Source organism: Schistocerca piceifrons, chromosome 7, assembly GCF_021461385.2.
Source record: "Schistocerca piceifrons isolate TAMUIC-IGC-003096 chromosome 7, iqSchPice1.1, whole genome shotgun sequence".
NCBI lineage: Eukaryota > Metazoa > Arthropoda > Insecta > Orthoptera > Acrididae > Schistocerca > Schistocerca piceifrons.
The window spans coordinates 519,322,887-519,342,437 of record NC_060144.1 but is presented as its reverse complement, the minus strand read 5'-3'; the positions used below and the strand labels follow the sequence as shown (position 1 = coordinate 519,342,437).

The 19,551-nt window shown below is 39.4% G+C and overlaps 1 protein-coding gene across 2 annotated transcripts in view; it reads right to left on the bottom strand.

The window, feature by feature from the left end:
- Positions 1 to 1,015: 1,015 nt before the first annotated feature.
- The window catches only part of LOC124804980, a 101,191-nt gene continuing 82,655 nt past the window's right edge, over positions 1,016 to 19,551 (bottom strand). For both annotated transcript variants that reach the window (XM_047265371.1, XM_047265370.1), the window contains exon 8: positions 1,016 to 3,407. In XM_047265371.1, coding sequence (XP_047121327.1) covers positions 1,281 to 3,407 — 2,127 coding nt within the window. In that variant the 3' untranslated portion in view covers positions 1,016 to 1,280. The remainder of the gene's footprint in view (positions 3,408 to 19,551) is intronic.

Genomic DNA, 19,551 nt, shown 5'->3' with positions numbered 1-19,551 from the left:
CAAACTGTTACAAGCAATTAGATTAAGAAAACAATCACTGTAAGGAATAACTGAGAACAATGGAGATAAACTACCAATCCTGTGGCATTCAGCTAAAGAATGAACAAATGTCTTGTGAAAGGTTAAACTTATTTATGTGGCGAGCCAGCTTTTTAAGATTATGGTACTGGATTTAACATTTCTCACTAATCACAAGCACTCTTCTTTCTGAAGGTATTACAGACATCTGGAACTAAGTCTTTCCATTTTTGATGCTCAATTGGTAAATTAAATTGCTACCACAAAGTGTAAATAGTGAAGGTACAAAGACCAAAATGGTACAGAAAACATAATGAAACATTAAATATGACTGAAGTTTTCTTTGTATAGTTCTAAATGTAACTTAACACTCCTGAATAATATAGATTACGGCTTATAAGTAAAACGAAGACTTCTACAATAACATAAAAAATGACAAGAGTACCTGAAAAATATGTTTGTCATCCCTCTCCGTGTAAACTATATATCCAGATGAGACAATGTAGGAGATCAAAACTGTGTGCTACATTAGGTATTCAAATACAAACATTGTTCCTCCAAAAAGTGAAACCGAGTCTTTATCTGGCTCACATTCTTATTTGCGTTTATATTCTATTATGGAGTAAAAGTCTCAGTCTGGAAGTATTCAGGCATTCACAGTACTTCCCGTATATTTTGTGTGTGTCATTTTCTTAAATACAGTGACAAATGATTAACACACAGCAACACTGCTGACATGATAAGGGGCACCTAATGCAAAAGTATTCTAAGCTAACAATATCAACAAGTTTTTTTAAATTTTATTTTGGCATCCTGTAGTATCTATTGTTATCCTTATTGGCAAATGCTTTTAATATTTGTATTTACAAGGAAAAATTTTAATACAATTTTCTGAGATACTAAAGCCACATTTCAACACTTCTATATTTTCTGATTACACAGTTAACATGATATACACACATACATAACATAAATCTATGTACAAAATATCTCACAATTAAAATATGTATTGCATTCTCATTTAAAATTTGTAATGGTAATTCAACTGAAGATGACATATATAAAGGAGACAAACAGATTTCTAAAGAATTTGAGAAAAAAATATTTCATAAAGCTGGCATACAAACAATTGTAAAATTTAAGCAGACATGTGCAACAGTTTATTTTAAAAGAGTTTAATGCAGTCTTTAAATATGTGTAACAAGCTAGTAACAGTCACTCAGATTAGCTACAGTTCTTAATACACCTTCAAAGTAATGAGGTCATGACACACAGGAGTCACTGTTTTCTGTATCTTTGTTTTTCTGAGCCAACTGACTTCCAACAAAGTCACATGAATCCTCATCAAATTCATCCCAGTCCTTTACGAGATCTGATGCCATCCTTCTTGCCTCACTTACATCAGGCATTTGGATATGCCTGTGAGCTGAATAACTATCACCAGCTCCATCAGGAACAATGTTTTGCATTTCTGCCATTACAAGTTCTTGTTCAGAACCTTGTCCCTCAGGCTGAACCATAGCATTACTTGTACAAGCAGTATCAAATACAGGCACCTGCTGAGCTACGGTAGTTGCGATATCTGCTTCTAGCGATACACTTTCCACTTTCACTCTCTCACTGACCGAATGTCCTGCCACCTCACCCTGACTAATCCCAACATTGTCCATAATAGACTGCACAACAGATGCCTGCTCTGCTCTGACAGTCACAGGTCTAATTCCTCCATCCGTATCTTGTGGCTTATGTCTCACACACCGAGCATCTTGTGAAATTATTGTATTTGTTCGGCTCACTACAATACCTTCACTGGTTCCTTCAACAACCTTTGCCTGTACACTGCCACTTGCTATTATATTAGTAATTTCTTGACCAATATTATTTTGTTGTACTAAATAGGCACTACTTATCAGTTCTTGATGAATTTCGGTGTTGTCATGCAAGGGCTGCTTCCTTTGTACTGACTGTTCTTGCCTTTGCTCTTGAAGCAACTGTTCTTGAAGCAACTGCTGCTGATGCTGTAGAGTTTCCACTTGGCAGTTCTGGTGGTGCTGCAGATGCTGTTCTTGAGGCTTCAGGTCTTCCTGCCTTTGCTGCCGGCACAGTACATCCTGGTGGTGTTGTGGCTGTGCTTGAACTTGCACTTGCAGTTCAGATGGTTGCTGCTGGGGCTGCAGCTGCTGCTGTTGATGCGGGGTCTGTTGCTGCCGCAATGGTGGCAGGTGTGGTTGGTGTTGTGGCTGCAACTGCTGGTCTTTATTTTGCAGCTGTTGTGCAGAAGGCAACTGCTGTTCTATATGTTTATGCTGATCTTGTTTCTGTTGCTGCACTGTTTGCAGTATCTTCTCTTGGGTTACCTGCTGCTGTGCTGTTTGTTGTCGTTGTGGCTGTTGTTGTTGTTGTTGTTGCTGCTGCTGCTGCTGCTGCTGCAAACACAGCTGGTCCAATTTTTGTGTCTTTTGTTCTCGAAACTGTTGCTGCTGCACAAACTGATGTTGCAGGTGCTGTGTTAGCTGATGGGTGTACACTTCAGTATGTTGCTGTGGTGCCGCAATATGTCCTGTCTGAAGAATGGTGTTCCCATTGGGTCCAGGCTGTGTGATTATGAACATCATACCTTCACCGGTCATGCCTCTTAAGGCAACCTCATTTGCATAATCGTGATCCGATATAACAACACCGATACCCTCAGCATTACCTCCCTCTGAAACCTGTATTGGTGGTGGAACAATTGCTTGATTTAACGTTGGTCTCTGGACTATTGTAGAGAAAGAGGTGCCCCCAGCTGTAGTAACAACAGTGCCTTCGTATGGGTGCACTTCCTCCCCAGACATAATTTCAGGCACTATATACTCCTGAGTGTCAGCATGTACCATCTGCTCTTCAACATAGTCTTGAACCTCTGTATCACCTGCTGATCCCAGAATGTATTCTCGATTGTCATCGAGTACAATGACCGTCTGGTCACCATTAAGGGCACCTGTAGAAAGTCCTAAAGAAGCAGCGATTCCACTGGCAACATTGCTCAAAGCTTCTGCTTCAGACGATGGCACCAGTGTCTGAACTGGTCCTGCGGGGCCCGAAGCCAAAACAGTCACTGCTGGAGCCAATACTACTGTCCCTGCTTTACTTTGCTGCACCGTGACCATACAGTTGCTGTCAGTCACCTCATTACGTCCAGGCCGCACCTCGTGTTCAGGTTCCTCCTTATCTGCTTTCCTTGCAACATCACCGTGGGCAGTGCGGAGATGTGCCTTCAGATTGATGTTGCGCACAAATGGCTTGTGACATATGGGGCATTCATAATTCTTCTTAGCTGGATCCGAATGCAAATTAGCTTGTATGTGACCTTGTAATGCTCCGTTACTTTTGAATGTTGCATTGCATACCTGTGGAACAGCAACAGGAATTAATTTTTAAAAATCTATTAAAGTAACATTAGTTTCAAACAATGAAGCACATCTTCGCAATACACTTTCAATTTATACATAAAACTTGAGAGGTAGCAGAAATACTTCAGAATCTGAAGTAATATTGGCATCCATGTAAGCAATTACGAACAAGTTTTTAACAAACTGTACAATGCACAATTTACAATAACTTATAAGTCACTATTACTGGTGTCAGTATTAATGAGCAGGTCTCTATTACAAATTATTTTCAATATTATACATGTTCATCTGACAGCTTCAGTCTGACGTGTAATCCCCATTCAGCACTATGATTTTGGCTCATATGTAAGTGGGGTAGAATGAGCACTAACTAGAATCTGCAGTTTTATTGCATTGCTCTCCAATTTATCGTTTCAATGTTATTTTGCATTTTATATTCACTTTTTTTAATCGAGAAAAGTGAGTAGCCAAGAACAATGATGTCAACAGCACTTGTAAGGGAGACATTGCTTCTTGTGCACCACGTATTCTCTTCCCCAATATATGAAAGATTCTCCGTCGAAAAATTTTTGAGACTAAAAAACTGGAACTACTTCCCACATTCAGGTGTAAGTGATAGAACCATGTCAAGGCTACAAAATAACAGACTGGATGGTCTACATAATCCATCAGATGAATTTCCTCTAGTACTCTTCAAAATTTTAAGATTCTAAGTAAAACACTGAACTTTAAATTCTCAATCAAGCTTCTCTACCAATTGTCACTTCAGTAAGCAGATAATTGAATATTTAAATGATGAAGAATCCCCAACTAGTATTTTCTGTGACATAAATATTTTGGTTTTTTATGTATGATTACCCTATAATTGAGAAGTTCAAAACAGTTTTTAAAAAATCTTGCACCATCACTGAATGGCAGCCATTTTTATTTGTAAGTGCACGACAGTTTTTCAATTTGGAGACATTAGCATTAATTTGAATACCTCTGCACTGGTTAAGTTACAACACTGCAATTTACATGACTGTTTTAGAGAAGTCTCCTCTACAACACTGTTTACTACCCAAAACATCCTACAAGGTGTACAACTTTGCTTCTGCCATTTTTTCCCCAACATTTGAGGCTTTAATGAAACAAATTGGTCAAAGTATTTTCCATCGCTGGCCACTACTTTCAGGCCATGTACGAATCCGGCGTCAAAAAAATTGTTCATCTTTTGAAGCGATACACGAATCGATCCAATTTGTGACTTCTTTATGAGATTGGAAGTGTTGGTCAGCCAGGCCCTGCGCCATTTATTTAAACAGGTGATTGTCAGAGGGAGTAATGTCTGGAGAATACGGCGGGTGGGATAGGACTTCCCATTTTAATGGTTTCAGCTCACACGGGACCCAAGTTCCTTCTTTCTGAATCATGCCCATAGCCTTGAGACGTTTTGAAATGACTTGCTGTATCACTCACTCACACTAATCATGCCAATTCTTCTTGAGTTTGACATGAGTCTTCTCTCAGCAATGTCTCCAATTCTGTATCTTCGGAAACATTCTAGCTTCTATGCCAGTCTACAACATTAAAATCACCGTTCTTGAAGCGTTGAAACCACTCATGACACATTCTTCCACTAATAGCGTCCTTACCGTATGTACTTGAGAGTATTCGATGAGACTCAGCCGCTATTTTCTTCCTATTGAAGCAAAACAGTACCACCTCCCACAAATGACGAGAACTAGGCTCGTGAACTGACATTTTCAATCAAGAACAACTTTATGATGCAGACACAAATCGACTAATGTTTGAATGAGGTTATGTTGACCGAGGTCAAAGCTAACTGCCTGACGTCTGTGATCTGTTTGTTTCAATCGCTACTTACCACTGTTGCCATCTATCGGCAAACGGCAGAAGCAAAGTTGTATACCTTGTAAATTCAAAAATAATCAGTCAAAATGACCTCCAAAGTTTGGTATTGAAAATTTAGAAAATCCACTTTTTAGACCCGAAAATAAAAACCAAGGAGTGATTTATCATAGTGTATTTATTTTTTCCTCTCATTGTATATCAAACTGCTAGCCTTATGTAGAGCAAGAACACTGGCAAATGTTTCCTTTTTTAATTTTTTGAAATTTTAAAATCTTTGTTTTTTTTTAAGTTTGTGGCTGGGTATCTCTGGTGGGACTGAATACAAAAATTTGATTTTTTGCATAGCTTCGGTTCTATGTTAAAAATATTCCCCATTTACACCTATGTTTATTCTCAATTAAGTAGCACATTATTACTAGTTCAAAATGATGAAAGTAAAATAATAAACATACAAAATTTCTCTACTGTTGGGAAAGCTGCACGAGTTCAGTCGTCAAGACAAGTGTGCACAGGAGCTCAGTGGACTGAGTACCAAGTCGGCACAGGTGCCCAGTAGTCACTGACAAGGCTGTACATGAACTGTGTACCCCCACTACACTTTCTGGGTACGTTAGAGTAGATGTACACACTTCATTGAGAGTGTAGAATATTTTATGTGCTTTTGTCGTGAGTGTAATTTTTAATAAGCTAAAGTAATTTTAAAATTTAATAGTAAATAAATCTGGAGGACATTGTATTGCAATAAAATGGATGATCAGTTTTCTATTGGACAGATAATAGGTGAAGTGCGTTTCAAAAAAGTTTATGGTTCAGTTTCAAAAAACTTAAAAAATGTTAATGACTTCAATAAAGAAAGACAAACTTAGTTTAAATTACGAGTAAGTGTCGGTTGGTCACAGCCAGTGAGCTCCCTGCCGCCGCTGGATAAGCAGCAGCCAGCAGCAAGTCATACTCTTAGCTCACTTAATCTGTTTCATTGTCTAATTCTTAATTTTTTTGCGTACTTTTGGATCCTTGCATAGTTTAATTCACAAATTTCAGGCGTATTAAAGTATTCGAGAGTTGTAGCATCGCATTTTAGTACCCGTAATGTGTAAATTCGCGTAGTCATCAGTCACCTGTTTGGTTTGAACGGCTTGTGAGATAGAAGAGAGGAAAAAAAAAATTGTTAGGGATGGATAGGGACTGTGCCTGTTGTGGACAGATTCAGGGGAAATTGGCCACCGTCCGTAAACAGCTGGAAGCTATGTTGGCCGTGGTTGACAGGCTCCAGGCTGTTGCCCTGGGCCGCGGTGACCTTGGGACACTCGAGGTGAGTGCTTTGGCACCTCTGGAACCTGTAGCATCACCTGGGATCTCCGATGCCACTGCGCCCTCGGATTCGGACGTCCCTGCTGGTCGTTACTTGCCTGACGGTGATTGGCGAACCGTGGCGGGGTCGCGAATCCCTGGGCGGAAGGCAAAAGTTGGTGCTGGCCACAAGGCTGCACCCTTACGCCTCTGTAACAGGTTTGATTGGTTGGTTGGTTGGTTGGGGCTGAAGGGACCAAACAGCAAGGTCATCAGTCCTTTGTTTCAAATGTGGTCCATTCCGATAGCGTGACATCTCAGAAAAGTCAGAACGATAAACGGGAAAAGGCTAAAAAACGTAAAGGGCAGTCATGTTGTCAATGGTAAAAACAAAATGAGGTAAATCAGCATGAGAACTAACCCAGCACTATGATAGAGGCAGGAAATATCCCACCTCTGAAGCAGCAGAGGCGAGAGTAACAGGTTTGAGGTACTGCCCACTGCTGAAAGTACTTCTGAGCCAGCAAGGGCTGCCTCACCTGCTGCAGCAGTGGCCGGTCTTCCTGATAGGTCCGGACAAGTGCAGAGGGTGGGACTGCTTGTCATTGGGAGCTCCAATGTTAGGCGGGTGATGGAGCCCATTAGGGATATGGCAGCTAAGGACAGGAAGAAATCCAATATGCACTCCTGTGCATACCGGGGGGGGAGTCATCCAAGATGTGGACAGGATCCTTCCAAATGCCACGAAGGATACAGGGTGCAGCCAACTGCAGGTGGTGGCTCATGTCGGCATTAATGACATGTGTCGCTATGGATCAGAAGAGATTCTCTCTCATTTCCAGTGGCTATCTGAGTTGGTGAAGACTGCCAGTCTTGCTAGCGAGATGAAGGCGGAGCTCACCATCTGCAGCATCGTCGACAGGACTGATTGCGGACCTTTGGTACAGAGCAGAGTGGAGGGTCTGAATCAGAGGCTCAGACGGTTCTGCGACCATGTAGGTTGCAGATTTCTCGACTTGCTCCATAGGGTGGTGGGGTTTCGGGTTCCGCTAAATAGTTCAGGTGTCCACTACACACAGGATGGGGCAACACGGGTAGCAGGGGCTGTGTGGTGTGAACCGGGCGGTGTTTTAGATTAGACAGTCTCGGGAAAGATCAAAAAGGCCTCCAGTCTCAAAGGGTACAGGGCAAAGAAACAACGAGAGTCGACCAAGTAACAGTCGGTATTACCAGTTGTAAATCGTCGTAGCTGTGTTGGAAAAGTACCAGAACTTCAAGTGCTGATAGAAAGCATTGAAGCTGAAATCGTTATAGGAACAGAAAGCTGGCTAAAGCCGGAGATAAATTCTGCCAAAATTTTTACAGAGGCGCAAACCATGTTCAGAAAGGACAGATTAAATAAAGCAGGTGGTGGTGTGTTTGTATCTGTTGGTAGCAGTTTATCTTGTAGTGAAGTTGAAATAGATAGTTCCTGTGAATTACTATGGGTAGAGGTTATACTCAACAGCTGTACCAAAATAGTATTTGGCTCCTTCTACAGACCCCCCCAACTCAGATGATAAAATAGCTGAATTGTTCAAAGAAAACTTTAATCTCATTACAAATAAGTACCCCACTCATACAGTTATAATTGGTGGAACTTCAATCTACCCTCGATTTGTTGGCGAAAATACATGTTCAAAGTTGATGGTAGACAGAAAACATCTTCTGAAATTGTACTAAATGCTTTCTCTGAGAATTACTTTGAGCCCACACAAATTGTAAATGATTGCAAAAACACACTTGACCTCTTAGCCACAAATAATCCTGATCTAATAGAGAGCGTCATGGCAGATACAGGGATTAGTGAACACAAGGTCATTGTAGCAAGGCTCAAAACCATATCGACTAAAACCGCTAAAAATAAACGCAAAATATATCTATCTAAAACAGCAGATGAAAATTCGCTTCATGCCTTCCTAAGAGAGTCTTCATTCCTTCCTAGCCTCCATTCCTTCCAAGCTAATTATGTAAGTGTAGACAAGATATGGCTCAAATTCAAAGATACAGAATCGACAGCAATACATAGATTCATACCGCATAAGTTAATAAAAGACGGGACTGATCCACCATAGTACACAAAACAGATCAGAACACTGCTGTGGGAGCAACGAAAAAAGCATTCCAAATTCAAAAGAACACAAAATCCCCAAGACTGGCTAAGTTTCACAGAAGCTCGAAATTTAGTGCGGACGTCAATGCGAAATGCTTTTAATAGTTTCCACAATGAAACATTGTCTCAAAATATGGTAGAAAACCCAAAGAGATTCTGGTCATATGTAAAGTACACCAGTGGCAAATAAACAGTCAATACTGTCACTGCGCGACAGTGATGGAAATGTTACCGATGATGGTGCCACTAAAGTGGAGCTACTAAATACAGATTTCCATAATTCCTTCACGAAAGAAGGCGAAATAAATACTCCAGAATTCAAAACCAGAACAGCTGTTGGCATGAATGACATAAAAGTAAATATCTTGTTGCTGTTGTTGTTCTTGTTGTGGTCTTAAGTACAGAGACTGGTTTGATGCAGCTCTCTCCATGCTACTCTATCCTGTGCAAGCTTCTTCATCTCCCAGTACCTACTGCAACCTACATCCTTCTGGATCTGTTTAGTGTATTCATCTCTTGGTCTCTCTCTATGATTTTTACCCTCCACGGTGCCCTCCAATACTAAATTGGTGATCCCTTGATGTTTCAGAACATGTCCTACCAACTGATCCCTTCTTCTAGTCAAGTTGTGGCACAAACTCCTCTTCTCCCCAATTCTATTCAATACCTCATCATTAGTTAAGGGATCTTCCCATCTAATCTTCAGCATTCTTCTGTAGCATCACATTTCGAAATCTTCTATTTTCTGCTTGTCTAAACTAATTATTGTCCATGTTTCACTTCCATACATGGCTACACTCCATACAAATACTTTCAGAAACGACTTCCTGACACTTAAAGCAATACTCGATGTTAACAAATTTCTCTTCTTCAGAAACGCTTTCCTTGCCATTGCCAGTCTACATTTTATATCCTCTCTACTTCGACCATCATCTGTTATTTTGCTCCCCAAATAGCAAAACTCATTTACTACTTTAAGCGTCTCATTTCCTAATCTAATTCCTGCAGCATCACCCGATTTAATTCAACTACATTCCATTATCCTCGTTTTGCTTTTGTTGATGTTCATCTTATATCCTCATTTCAAGACACTGTCCATTCCGTTCAGCTTCTCTTCCAGTTCCTTTGCTGTCTCTGACAGAATTACAATGTCATCGGCGAACCTCAAAGTTTTTATTTCTTCTCCATGGATTTTAAATCCTACTCCGAATTTTTCTTTTGTTTCCTTTACTGCTTTCTCAATATACAGATTGAATAACATCGGGGATAGGCTGCAACCCCGTCTCACTCTTCCTTCCCAACCACTGCTTCCCTTTCATGCCCCTCGACTCATAACTGCCATCTGGTTTCTGTACAAATTGTAAGTAGTCTTTAGCTCCCTGTATTTTACCCCTGCCACCTTTAGAATTTGAAAAAGAATATTACAGTCAACGTTGTCAAAAGCCTAAGTCTACAAATGCTAGAAACGTAGGTTTGCCTTTCCTTAATCTATTTTGTAAGATAAGTCGTAGGGTCAATATTGCTTCACGTGTTCCAACATTTCTACAGAATCCAAACTGATCTGCCCAGAGGCTGGCTTCTACCAGTTTTTCCATTCGTCTGTAAAGAATTCCCGTTAGTATTTTGCAGCTGTGACGTATTAAACTGATAGTTCGGTAATTTTCACATCTGTCAACGCCTCCTTTCTTTGGAATTGGAATTATTATATTCTTCTCGAAGTCTGAGGGTATTTCGCCTGTCTCATACATCTTGCTCACCAGATAGTAGAGTTTTGTCAGGGCTGGCTCTCCCAAGGCTGTCAGTAGTTCTAATGGAATATTGTCTACTCCCGGGGCCTTGTTTCGACTTAGGTCTTTCAGTGCTCTGTCAAACTCTTCACGTAGTATCGTATCTCCCATTTCATCTTCATCTACCTCCTCTTCCATTTCCATAACATTGTCTTCAAGATCATCGCCCCTGTATAGACCCCATATATACTCCTTCCACCTTTCTGCTTTCCTTTCTTTGCTTAGAACTGGGTTTCAATCTGAGCTCTTGATATTAATGCAAGTGGTTCTATTTTCTCCCAAGGTCTCTTTAATTTTCCTGTAGGCAGTATCTATCTTACCCCTAGTGGTATGCAAATCTACATCCTTACATTTGTCCTTTACCCATCCCTGCTTAGCCATTTTGCACTTCCTGTCGTCTCGTTTTTGAGACGTTTGTATACCTTTTTGCCTGCTTCATTCACTGCATTTTTACATTTTCTCCTTTTATCAATTAAATTCAATATTTCTTCTGTTACAAAAGGATTTCTACTAGACCTCGTCTTTTTACCTACTTGATCCTCTGCTGCCTTCATTATTTCATCTCTCAAAGCTAACCATTCTTCTTCTACTGTATTTCTTTCCCCCATTCCTGCCAATCATTCCCTAATACTCTCCCTGAAGCTCTCTACAACCTCTGGTTCTTTCAGTTTATCCAGGTTCCATCTCCTCAAATTCCTGCTTTTTGCAGTTTCTTCAGTTTTAAACTACAGTTCATAACCTACAGTTAATAACCAATAGATTGTGCTCAGAGTCCACATCTGCCCCTGGAAATGTCTTACAATTTAAAACCTGGTTCCTGAATCTTTGTCTTACAATTATATAATCTATCTGAGACTTTCCAGTATCTCCAGGCTTCTTCCATGTATACAACCTTCTGTTATGATTCTTGAACCAAATGTGAGCTATGATTAAATTATGCTCTGTGCAAAATTCTACCAGGCGGCTTCCTCTTTCATTCCTTACTCCTATTCCATATTCACCTACTATGTTTCCTTGACTTCCTTTTACTACTACCGAGTTCCAGTGACCCATGACTATTAAATTTTCATCTCCCTTCAATATCTGAATAATTTCTTTTATCTCATAATACATTTCATCAATCTCTTCGTCATCTGCGGAGCTAGTTGGCATATAAACTTGTACTACTGTAGTAGGCGTGGGCTTCGTATCTATCTTGGCCACAATAATGAGTTCACTATGCTGTTTGTAGTAGCTTACCCACATTCTTATTTTCCTTTTCATTATTAAACCTACTCCTGCATTACCCCTATTTGATTTTGTATTTATAACCCTGTATTCACCTGACCAGAAGTCTTGTTCCTCCTGCCACCGAACTTCACTAATTCCCACTATATCTAACTTTAACCTATCCATTTCCCTTTTTAAATTTTCTAACCTACCTTCTCGATTAAGGGCTCCGACATTCCACGCTCCGATACATAGAATGCCAGTTTTCTTTCTCCTTATAACAACGTCCTCCTAAGTAGTCCCCACCCGGAGATCCGAATGGAAGACTACTTTACCTCCAGAATATTTTACCCATGATGAAGCCATCATCATTTAATCATACAGTAAAGCTGCATGCCCTCGGGAAAAATTACAGCTGTAGTTTCCCCTTGCTTTCAGCCGTTCACAGTACCAGCACAGCAAGGCCGTTTTGGTTAGTGTTACAAAGCCAGATCAGTCAATCATCCAGACTGTTGTGCCTGCAACTACTGAAAAGGCTGCTGCCCCTCTTCAGGAACCACACGTTTGGCATGCCCCTCAACAGATACCCCTCCGTTGTGGTTGCACCTACGGTACGGCTATCTGTATCGCTGAGGCACGCAAGCCTCCCCACCAACGGCAAGGTCCATGGTTCATTGGGGGGGGGGGGGGGGGGGGGGGGGGGGGGGTTGACATCTTAGGTGTTGTGAAACAAATCACTTAAGAAAGTCAAGTCTTCCGGTCGAGATGTTATACCAATCAGGTTCCTTTCAGAGTATGCAGACACAATAACGCCTTTCTTAGCAATCATATACAACCACTCACTAGATGAAAGCGCATTTCCTAAAGATTGGAAAGTAGCACAGGTCACACCAATATTCAAGAAAGGAAATAGGAGTAACCCACTGAATTACAGACCCATATCACTGACCTCAATTTGCAGTAGGATTTTGGAGCATATATTGTACTCGAACATTATGAATCACCTTGAAGAAAATGACTCCAACACGGATTCAGAAAATATCATTCTTGTGCAACTCTTTATTCCCATGAAGTAATGAGTGCTGTCGACAAGGGATCTCAGACCGATTCCATATTCCTAGATTTCCAGAAAGCTTTTGATACCGTTCCTCACAAGCGACTATTAATCAAATTCTGTGCATATGGAGTATCATCTCAGTTGTGTGACTGGATTCGTGATTTCCTCTCGGAGCGGTCACGGTTCGTAGTGATGGACGGTAAATCATCAAGTAGAACAGAAGTGATATCTGACATTCTGCAAGGTAGTGTCATAAGCCCTCTCCTGTTCCTGATTTACATAAATGAACTAGGTGATAATCTGTGCAGCCCCCTTAGATCATTTGCAGACGACACTGTAATTTACCGTCTAGTAAAATCATCTGACTATCAATTCTAATCACAAAATGATCTAGAGAGAATTTCTGTATTGTGCGAAAAGTGGCAATTGGCACTAAACAAAGAAAAGTGCGAGGTCATCCACATGGGTGCTAAAATAAATCCGATAAATTTTGGGTATACGATAAATCACACAAAACTAAGAGCTGTCAATTCGACTAAATACCTAGAAATTACAATTACGAGCAACTTAAATTGGAAAGACCACATTGTGGGGAAAGCGAAACAAAGACTCCGCTTTATTGGCAAAACACTTAGAAAATGCAACAAACCCACTAAAGAGACAGCCTACATTACACTTGTCCGTCCTCTGCTGGAATATTGCTGCGCAGTGTGGGATCCTTACCAGTTGAGATTTATGGAGGACATCAAAAAAGTGCAAAGAAGGGCAGCTCGTTTTGTGTTATCGCACAATAAGGGTGAGAGTGTCACTGATATGATACACGAGTTGGGGTGGCAGTTACTGAAACAAAGGCAGTTTTCTTTGCGGCGAGATCTATTTACGAAATTTCAATCACCAACTTTCTCTTCTGAATGCGAAAATATTTTGTTGACACCCACCTACGTAGGGAGATATGATTATCGTAATAAAATAAGAGAAATCAGAGCTCGAACAGAAAGATATAGGTGTTCCTTTTCGCCACATGCCATTCGAGAGTGGAATGGTAGAGTAGTAGTATGAAAATGGTTCGATGAACCCTCTGCCAGGCACTTAATTGCAGAGTAACCATGTAGATGTAGATGTAAGTTGTTCTGTATCATCACTTTGTGGGTGTCATGAGAAAAAATATATTCTGCCAGAATCATGAAACCTTGTTAATGACATTTATATTCCCACAGAGAAAGCTATTAGTAAATTGTATTTTACTTTTCTAATTTAGAGGTATCTCCTGCTTCAAAATGAAGAAAACTGAGTAGCAGAAAAGGAAAAGCTGCTATTGAAAGCAAGATACAATGAATTTCATACAAAATTAGAAAAGACTTAGAATCATGGTTTAATAATGCAGATACCAATCATCCAACACTGAGTATTTGAGCTTAATCAAAAAATTAGAAAGCCAGTGCCCAGTGACACCTAGAGAGGAAAGAGTTAAAATTTCAAGTCTGCTCCCTGACTCATGATCAAGAGAAAAAACAGTTCACGAGTTCAACATTTCTGATCAGATGGTCAGACTAACCCGAAAATCAGTGAAAGAGCAAGGCATACTATCAGTTTTAGGAAATAAGAAAGGACTAGGTATAAGTGAAGAACAACTTAAAAGATCCAGCAGTTTTTTGAAGACAATGAAAACAGTAGAATGGGTCGTACCAAAGATAGGAAAAGAGTTGTTATAAAGGAAGCTAAAGTAACCAATGCAAAATTGTACTGTAAAAATTTTGTGGCCTTTGCCCTAAGTGGTGTATTTTTACCAGCTCATCAGGAATACACACTGTATGTTTTTGTTCGTATCATCAACATGTCAAACCGATGACTGCAAGAGCAAACCTCAGTGATGTTAATTACACAGAGTTACGAGATTTAATGGTCTGTGACACTAACAATTATGAATGGATGATGAGTTTGTGTGATAAATGCTCTGGTAAAGAAACCACTCTCCAACTATTTAACAAATTTGAGGATAAATTCCTGTCAGTTTTACCTTCAAACAGTGGGTCATAACCAACAGGGCTCAAATGAAAATATTGGTTAAATCTCAGGAAGAGTACTTTGAATCTTTAATTGATAACTAAGAAAATCTTAAAAGTCACCACTATGTATCTATAATCGAAGCAAGTTTTTGAAGGATAAAAATGGTTCAAATGGCTCTGAGCACTATGGGACTTAACATCTATGGTCATCAGTCCCCTAGAACTTAGAACTAGTTAAACCTAACTAACCTAAGGACATCAAACAACACCCAGTCATCACGAGGCAGAGAAAATCCCTGACCCCGCTAGGAATCGAACCCGGGAACCCGGGCGCAGGAAGCGAGAACGCTACCGCATGACCACGAGCTGCTGACTTTTGAAGGATAAAAAAGTACAACTTTATGAAACTGAATGCATATTCCTAGCTGATTTTGCAGAAAACAGTACATTTGTGGTTCAGGATGAAATATAAGGATACCACTGGGTCAATGACCAGGCAACAGTGCATCCATTTGTTCCGTATTTCAAAAATGAGAATGATGAAGTTACAGTTCTTCGATTTGCATTCCAAGTGATTACCTTGAGCACAACACTTTAGTTATCGACGCATTTCAAATGTATGTAACAAACTACATAAAAGAAAAGTTGCCGAAAGTTGAGAAGCTGATACACTTTTCAGACAAAAATGATAGTCAAATGGCACTTTCTTGCCTCTTGCCGTCGTAAAACACATGCTATGGAATAGGAAGTACAATAAAATGTCAAGTTAGTAAAGCCAGCCTACAAAGAATGACCACAGACCAAATTCTTACAATATATAGGATACAATTAAAGGCATCACCTGTTTCTCATCAACAAGAAAGAAGAGATTGTTCTTCAGATCAAAACAACTCTTCAAACCGGATTTGAAACCTGCACAGCAATAAAAGGAACAAGGCAAATCCACAAATTCCTTGGTATTGCAGAAAACTTAGTGCTATAATTTGCAAGGTCAGAAACCGAAATTTACAAGGATCATTGTGTCAGTAAAATTACGTCTCTGTCTTTAACACTGAGGGACATAGTGGCATGTGCGTATGATGGTTTGCACAGTTTGAAAGAATAAGTTTGGAAAACAATCACGTTTTTGTGCATTTTTGCCAGTTTTCTGGCTCAAGAACATCACTCAAGAAATCTACTAGTTAGTGACAGTGGATACTAACAAAAAACATATTCAGTATGCTTTTAGTGCTTGAACTTCCCACAGCAACTCGGTGGTCTTATTCTACATCACAAAACCTGTCTGAAGAAATTAGTGTTATTAACAATCACCACTAGGACTAGGAAGCACCACATCTCAAAAGTACGTTAACTGGAAATATTTATTTTGTATTTGCATATAATTCAGTACCTTAACTTCAGTAATGACTGATTACCTGTAGCCAATATCACACATGAACTAAGCAACAGCCATAAGATCAATTGTAATGTAATGTGAATTATTTCCTCATTTTCAAAAATTCATAGCTTTGTCCACAGTCAAATATCAATTCTGAAATTTTTACAGGTGTACAAAATGTGCAAAAATCAAATTTTTATATTCAGTCCCACCAGAGGTAACTAGCTCGAAACTTTACAAAAAAATAAAGATTTTCAAATTTCAAAAAATTATAAAAAAATATGGAAGCATTTGTCATTGCTCTTGCTCTATATATGGTTAGCAGTTTATAATATCTAACAAGAGAAAAAAAATACTCTGATAAATCACTCCTTAGTTTGGGTCTAAAAAGTGGATGTTCTAAATTTTCAATAACAAAATTTGGAGGTCATTTTAACTGGTTATTTTCGAATTTAGGGTGTTTTGGGTAATAAACAATGTTGTAGAGGAGACTTTTCTAAAAACAATTATGTCAACTGCAATGCTGTAATGTAACCAAGTGCACAGGTATTCAAATTAACACTAATGTCTCCAAACTAAGAGAGAATTGTGCACTTATGAGTAAAAATGGGCCCCGTTCAGCAATGGTGCAAGGTAATTTAAAAAACTGTTTTGAACTTCTCAACTATAGGCTGATCACATATTTAAAAAAAAAACAAAATATTTAAAAATGGTCAAGCAACCAACTATATTTTTATTGGATCACTTCACTTGGATTGATCCGTATACAAAACTGACTGTGCTAATCGCAGCATTGTGTTACAGAAACTCAAACTTGTCATATTAAGGTAATACAACTCACCTAATTATGCATATCCTCCCTCTTTTGCTTCCTTTTTTGCTTATTTTCGTTTCTTAATAGCTTACAGGCAACTGTTCTGCAGCAGTTATTTATTTAGAATGAAAGTATTTATTGCTCAGGAGCATGTGCGAAGGGGGTTGTGAGGTATCTACAACTGGATGTGCTGTGAACAACCTCTGTTATATTTGTTTCCTTATAAAATTTATCAAAAGCATTCAATCACAGCTCAAAAAGTCATCATCTACCTTTAATATTTTGGCAATGAAGGGAAGCGTAGAGGGTGAAAATTGTGCGGGGAGACCAAGGCTTGAAACAGTAATCAGGTTCTACTGGCAGTTATTACGCAGGGATGAAGACACCAGCACAGGATAAACTATCTTTGAGAGGTGCATCAAATCAGTCGCTGAACTGAACACTGCAATGGCATCAACAACAACCACCATCATTAACATAATACAAGATGATAAAATTAGCCACACCATTCATTATATCAGTATGACACAGAAAGAAGTCTCGTACATGGCCAGTTAACCCGTAATATGAAAGGCTGGAGTACTATTTCCTGTGAACCATCGTTTCATTTTAAAGTAGACACAATGACATTTGTTGTGGGCTAGACTGGGACACTACATATCTGCCTTCAAAGTCAGTGTCATCCCAATCAAGTTATTAATTTATCTGAACCTTCCATAACTATAACATGACAACGGTGACAAGCTGAACCTGGATGGCACACCAGGATTTGAACTGAGGTTCCCACCTTTCAGGGGCACTGTTTTTACAAATGACTCAAGCACAACGAATACACTACCTTGTGCACTGATTTTAATATTTATTTTAATGGTCGGTCTGCTGTACATCTCATAAGAACAGTTTTTCATTGCAAGTTATTCTGAACTACTCATTCCACTTCCCTTCCCTTTACTTTGTTAGTTTACAAACCCTCCTGGTTATCGGCTTGACCAGGCAACAGGGTGGAGTGAAGCAAAGCAGAATGATTGAGGTTTATTAGGGTGGCCACAGGTAGTGGATGGAAACCCTTGAATGAGGCTATAGACGCATAGTAAACTGGCAAAAGTGTCACTTTGTAACTGTGAAATGTCACTCTCAAATATTACATGGAAAAATATTAAAGTTGAATTAAATTGACTTAGTAATGAAACAATGTAAAATCCAGGTAGGACATATCAACAATGTAGGAAAAGACAGATTGCTACTTACCATAAAGAAAACACATCACATTGCAGATAGGCACAATTAAAAAAGACACTTACTTACACCTTATGGCCACAGTCTTCATCAGTAAAAGAGTGATACACATCATTCACAGACACAAGCAAGAACAACTCACGCACACATCACCGCCAACTCCAGCATCTCGAGCCGGCATTAATTGTGCCTGTCTGCAACTTTCCATGTCTTCTTTATGGTAAGCAGTACTGTGTCTTTTCTTACATTGTTGACGTAATAATGAGTATATCAAATTGTGTAGCTCAACGACAAGTTTAATGCAGCATTACATGATGTTGTATGAACTCTTTTTTTAATTGACATTTGTGTCTGTGTATGTGCGGATGGGTATGTGTGTGTGTGCGCTCGCGCGAGTGTATACCCGTCCTTTTTTCCCCTTAAGGTAAGCCTTTCCGCTCCCGGGATTGGAATGACTCCTTACCCTCTCCCTTAAAACCCACATCCTTTCGTCTTTCCCTCTCCTTCCCTCTTTCCTGACGAAGCAACCGTTGGTTGCGAAAGCTAGAATTTTGTGTGTATGTTTGTGTGTCTATCGACCTGCCAGCGCTTTTGTTTGGTAAGTCTCATCATCTTTGTTTTTAGATAAATATTTAGTTGTATTTTCTTGTTTTCATTCATATTTAGTGCAATATGTATGCAATAATGTTTTATTGGAAAATTTTTAGTGTTAAGAAAAGCAATATATTTTCAGTTATGATTATTTAAATATAATTCTGAACAAGTTTTTACATGACTAGCATTGTTTGCTTTTTTCAAGTTTTTAAATAAGCAGCACTGCTGCGCCTTGTAGTCATTATTTGGAGTAAGCAGTTTCCTGTGAACAGTGGTTGGTGAGTCTGAGTAGTTTTCAGCAAGAGCTGAACTTACTTTCTAAGCGGCAGTGCAGTCACACTGTTTCAATGCTTTTACGGGTGATAGAATTTTGATTAGTGTGTGTGGACTTACGGCATTTCCATGGCGCTTTTGAGCATTGAATGTTTTTGACTGCGAGACTTTAATTTTGCACTAGTTTTAGTCTATTTCGTGATGAAGTTTGGCATACAATGAAGTACATTTCTGATGAATTTGATATTATTGCATAGCCAGAATTTTATGTAAGGCCCCCTGGCAATATTCACTGATGTGAAAAATGCCCAGCTAGGTCTCCCTATAACTGGCTGGGTCATAAAAAGGCAAAGGCACACCACCTCCAACAGGTGTGTACCTACTTAAGCTCTGTTGTGATCAAAACAGACTTTGGGTTGATGACAGCCTCACTTTATGTGAAGCTATCATAGTTCTGTTAGTGTTATAAATGAGCAATACACATTATTCAA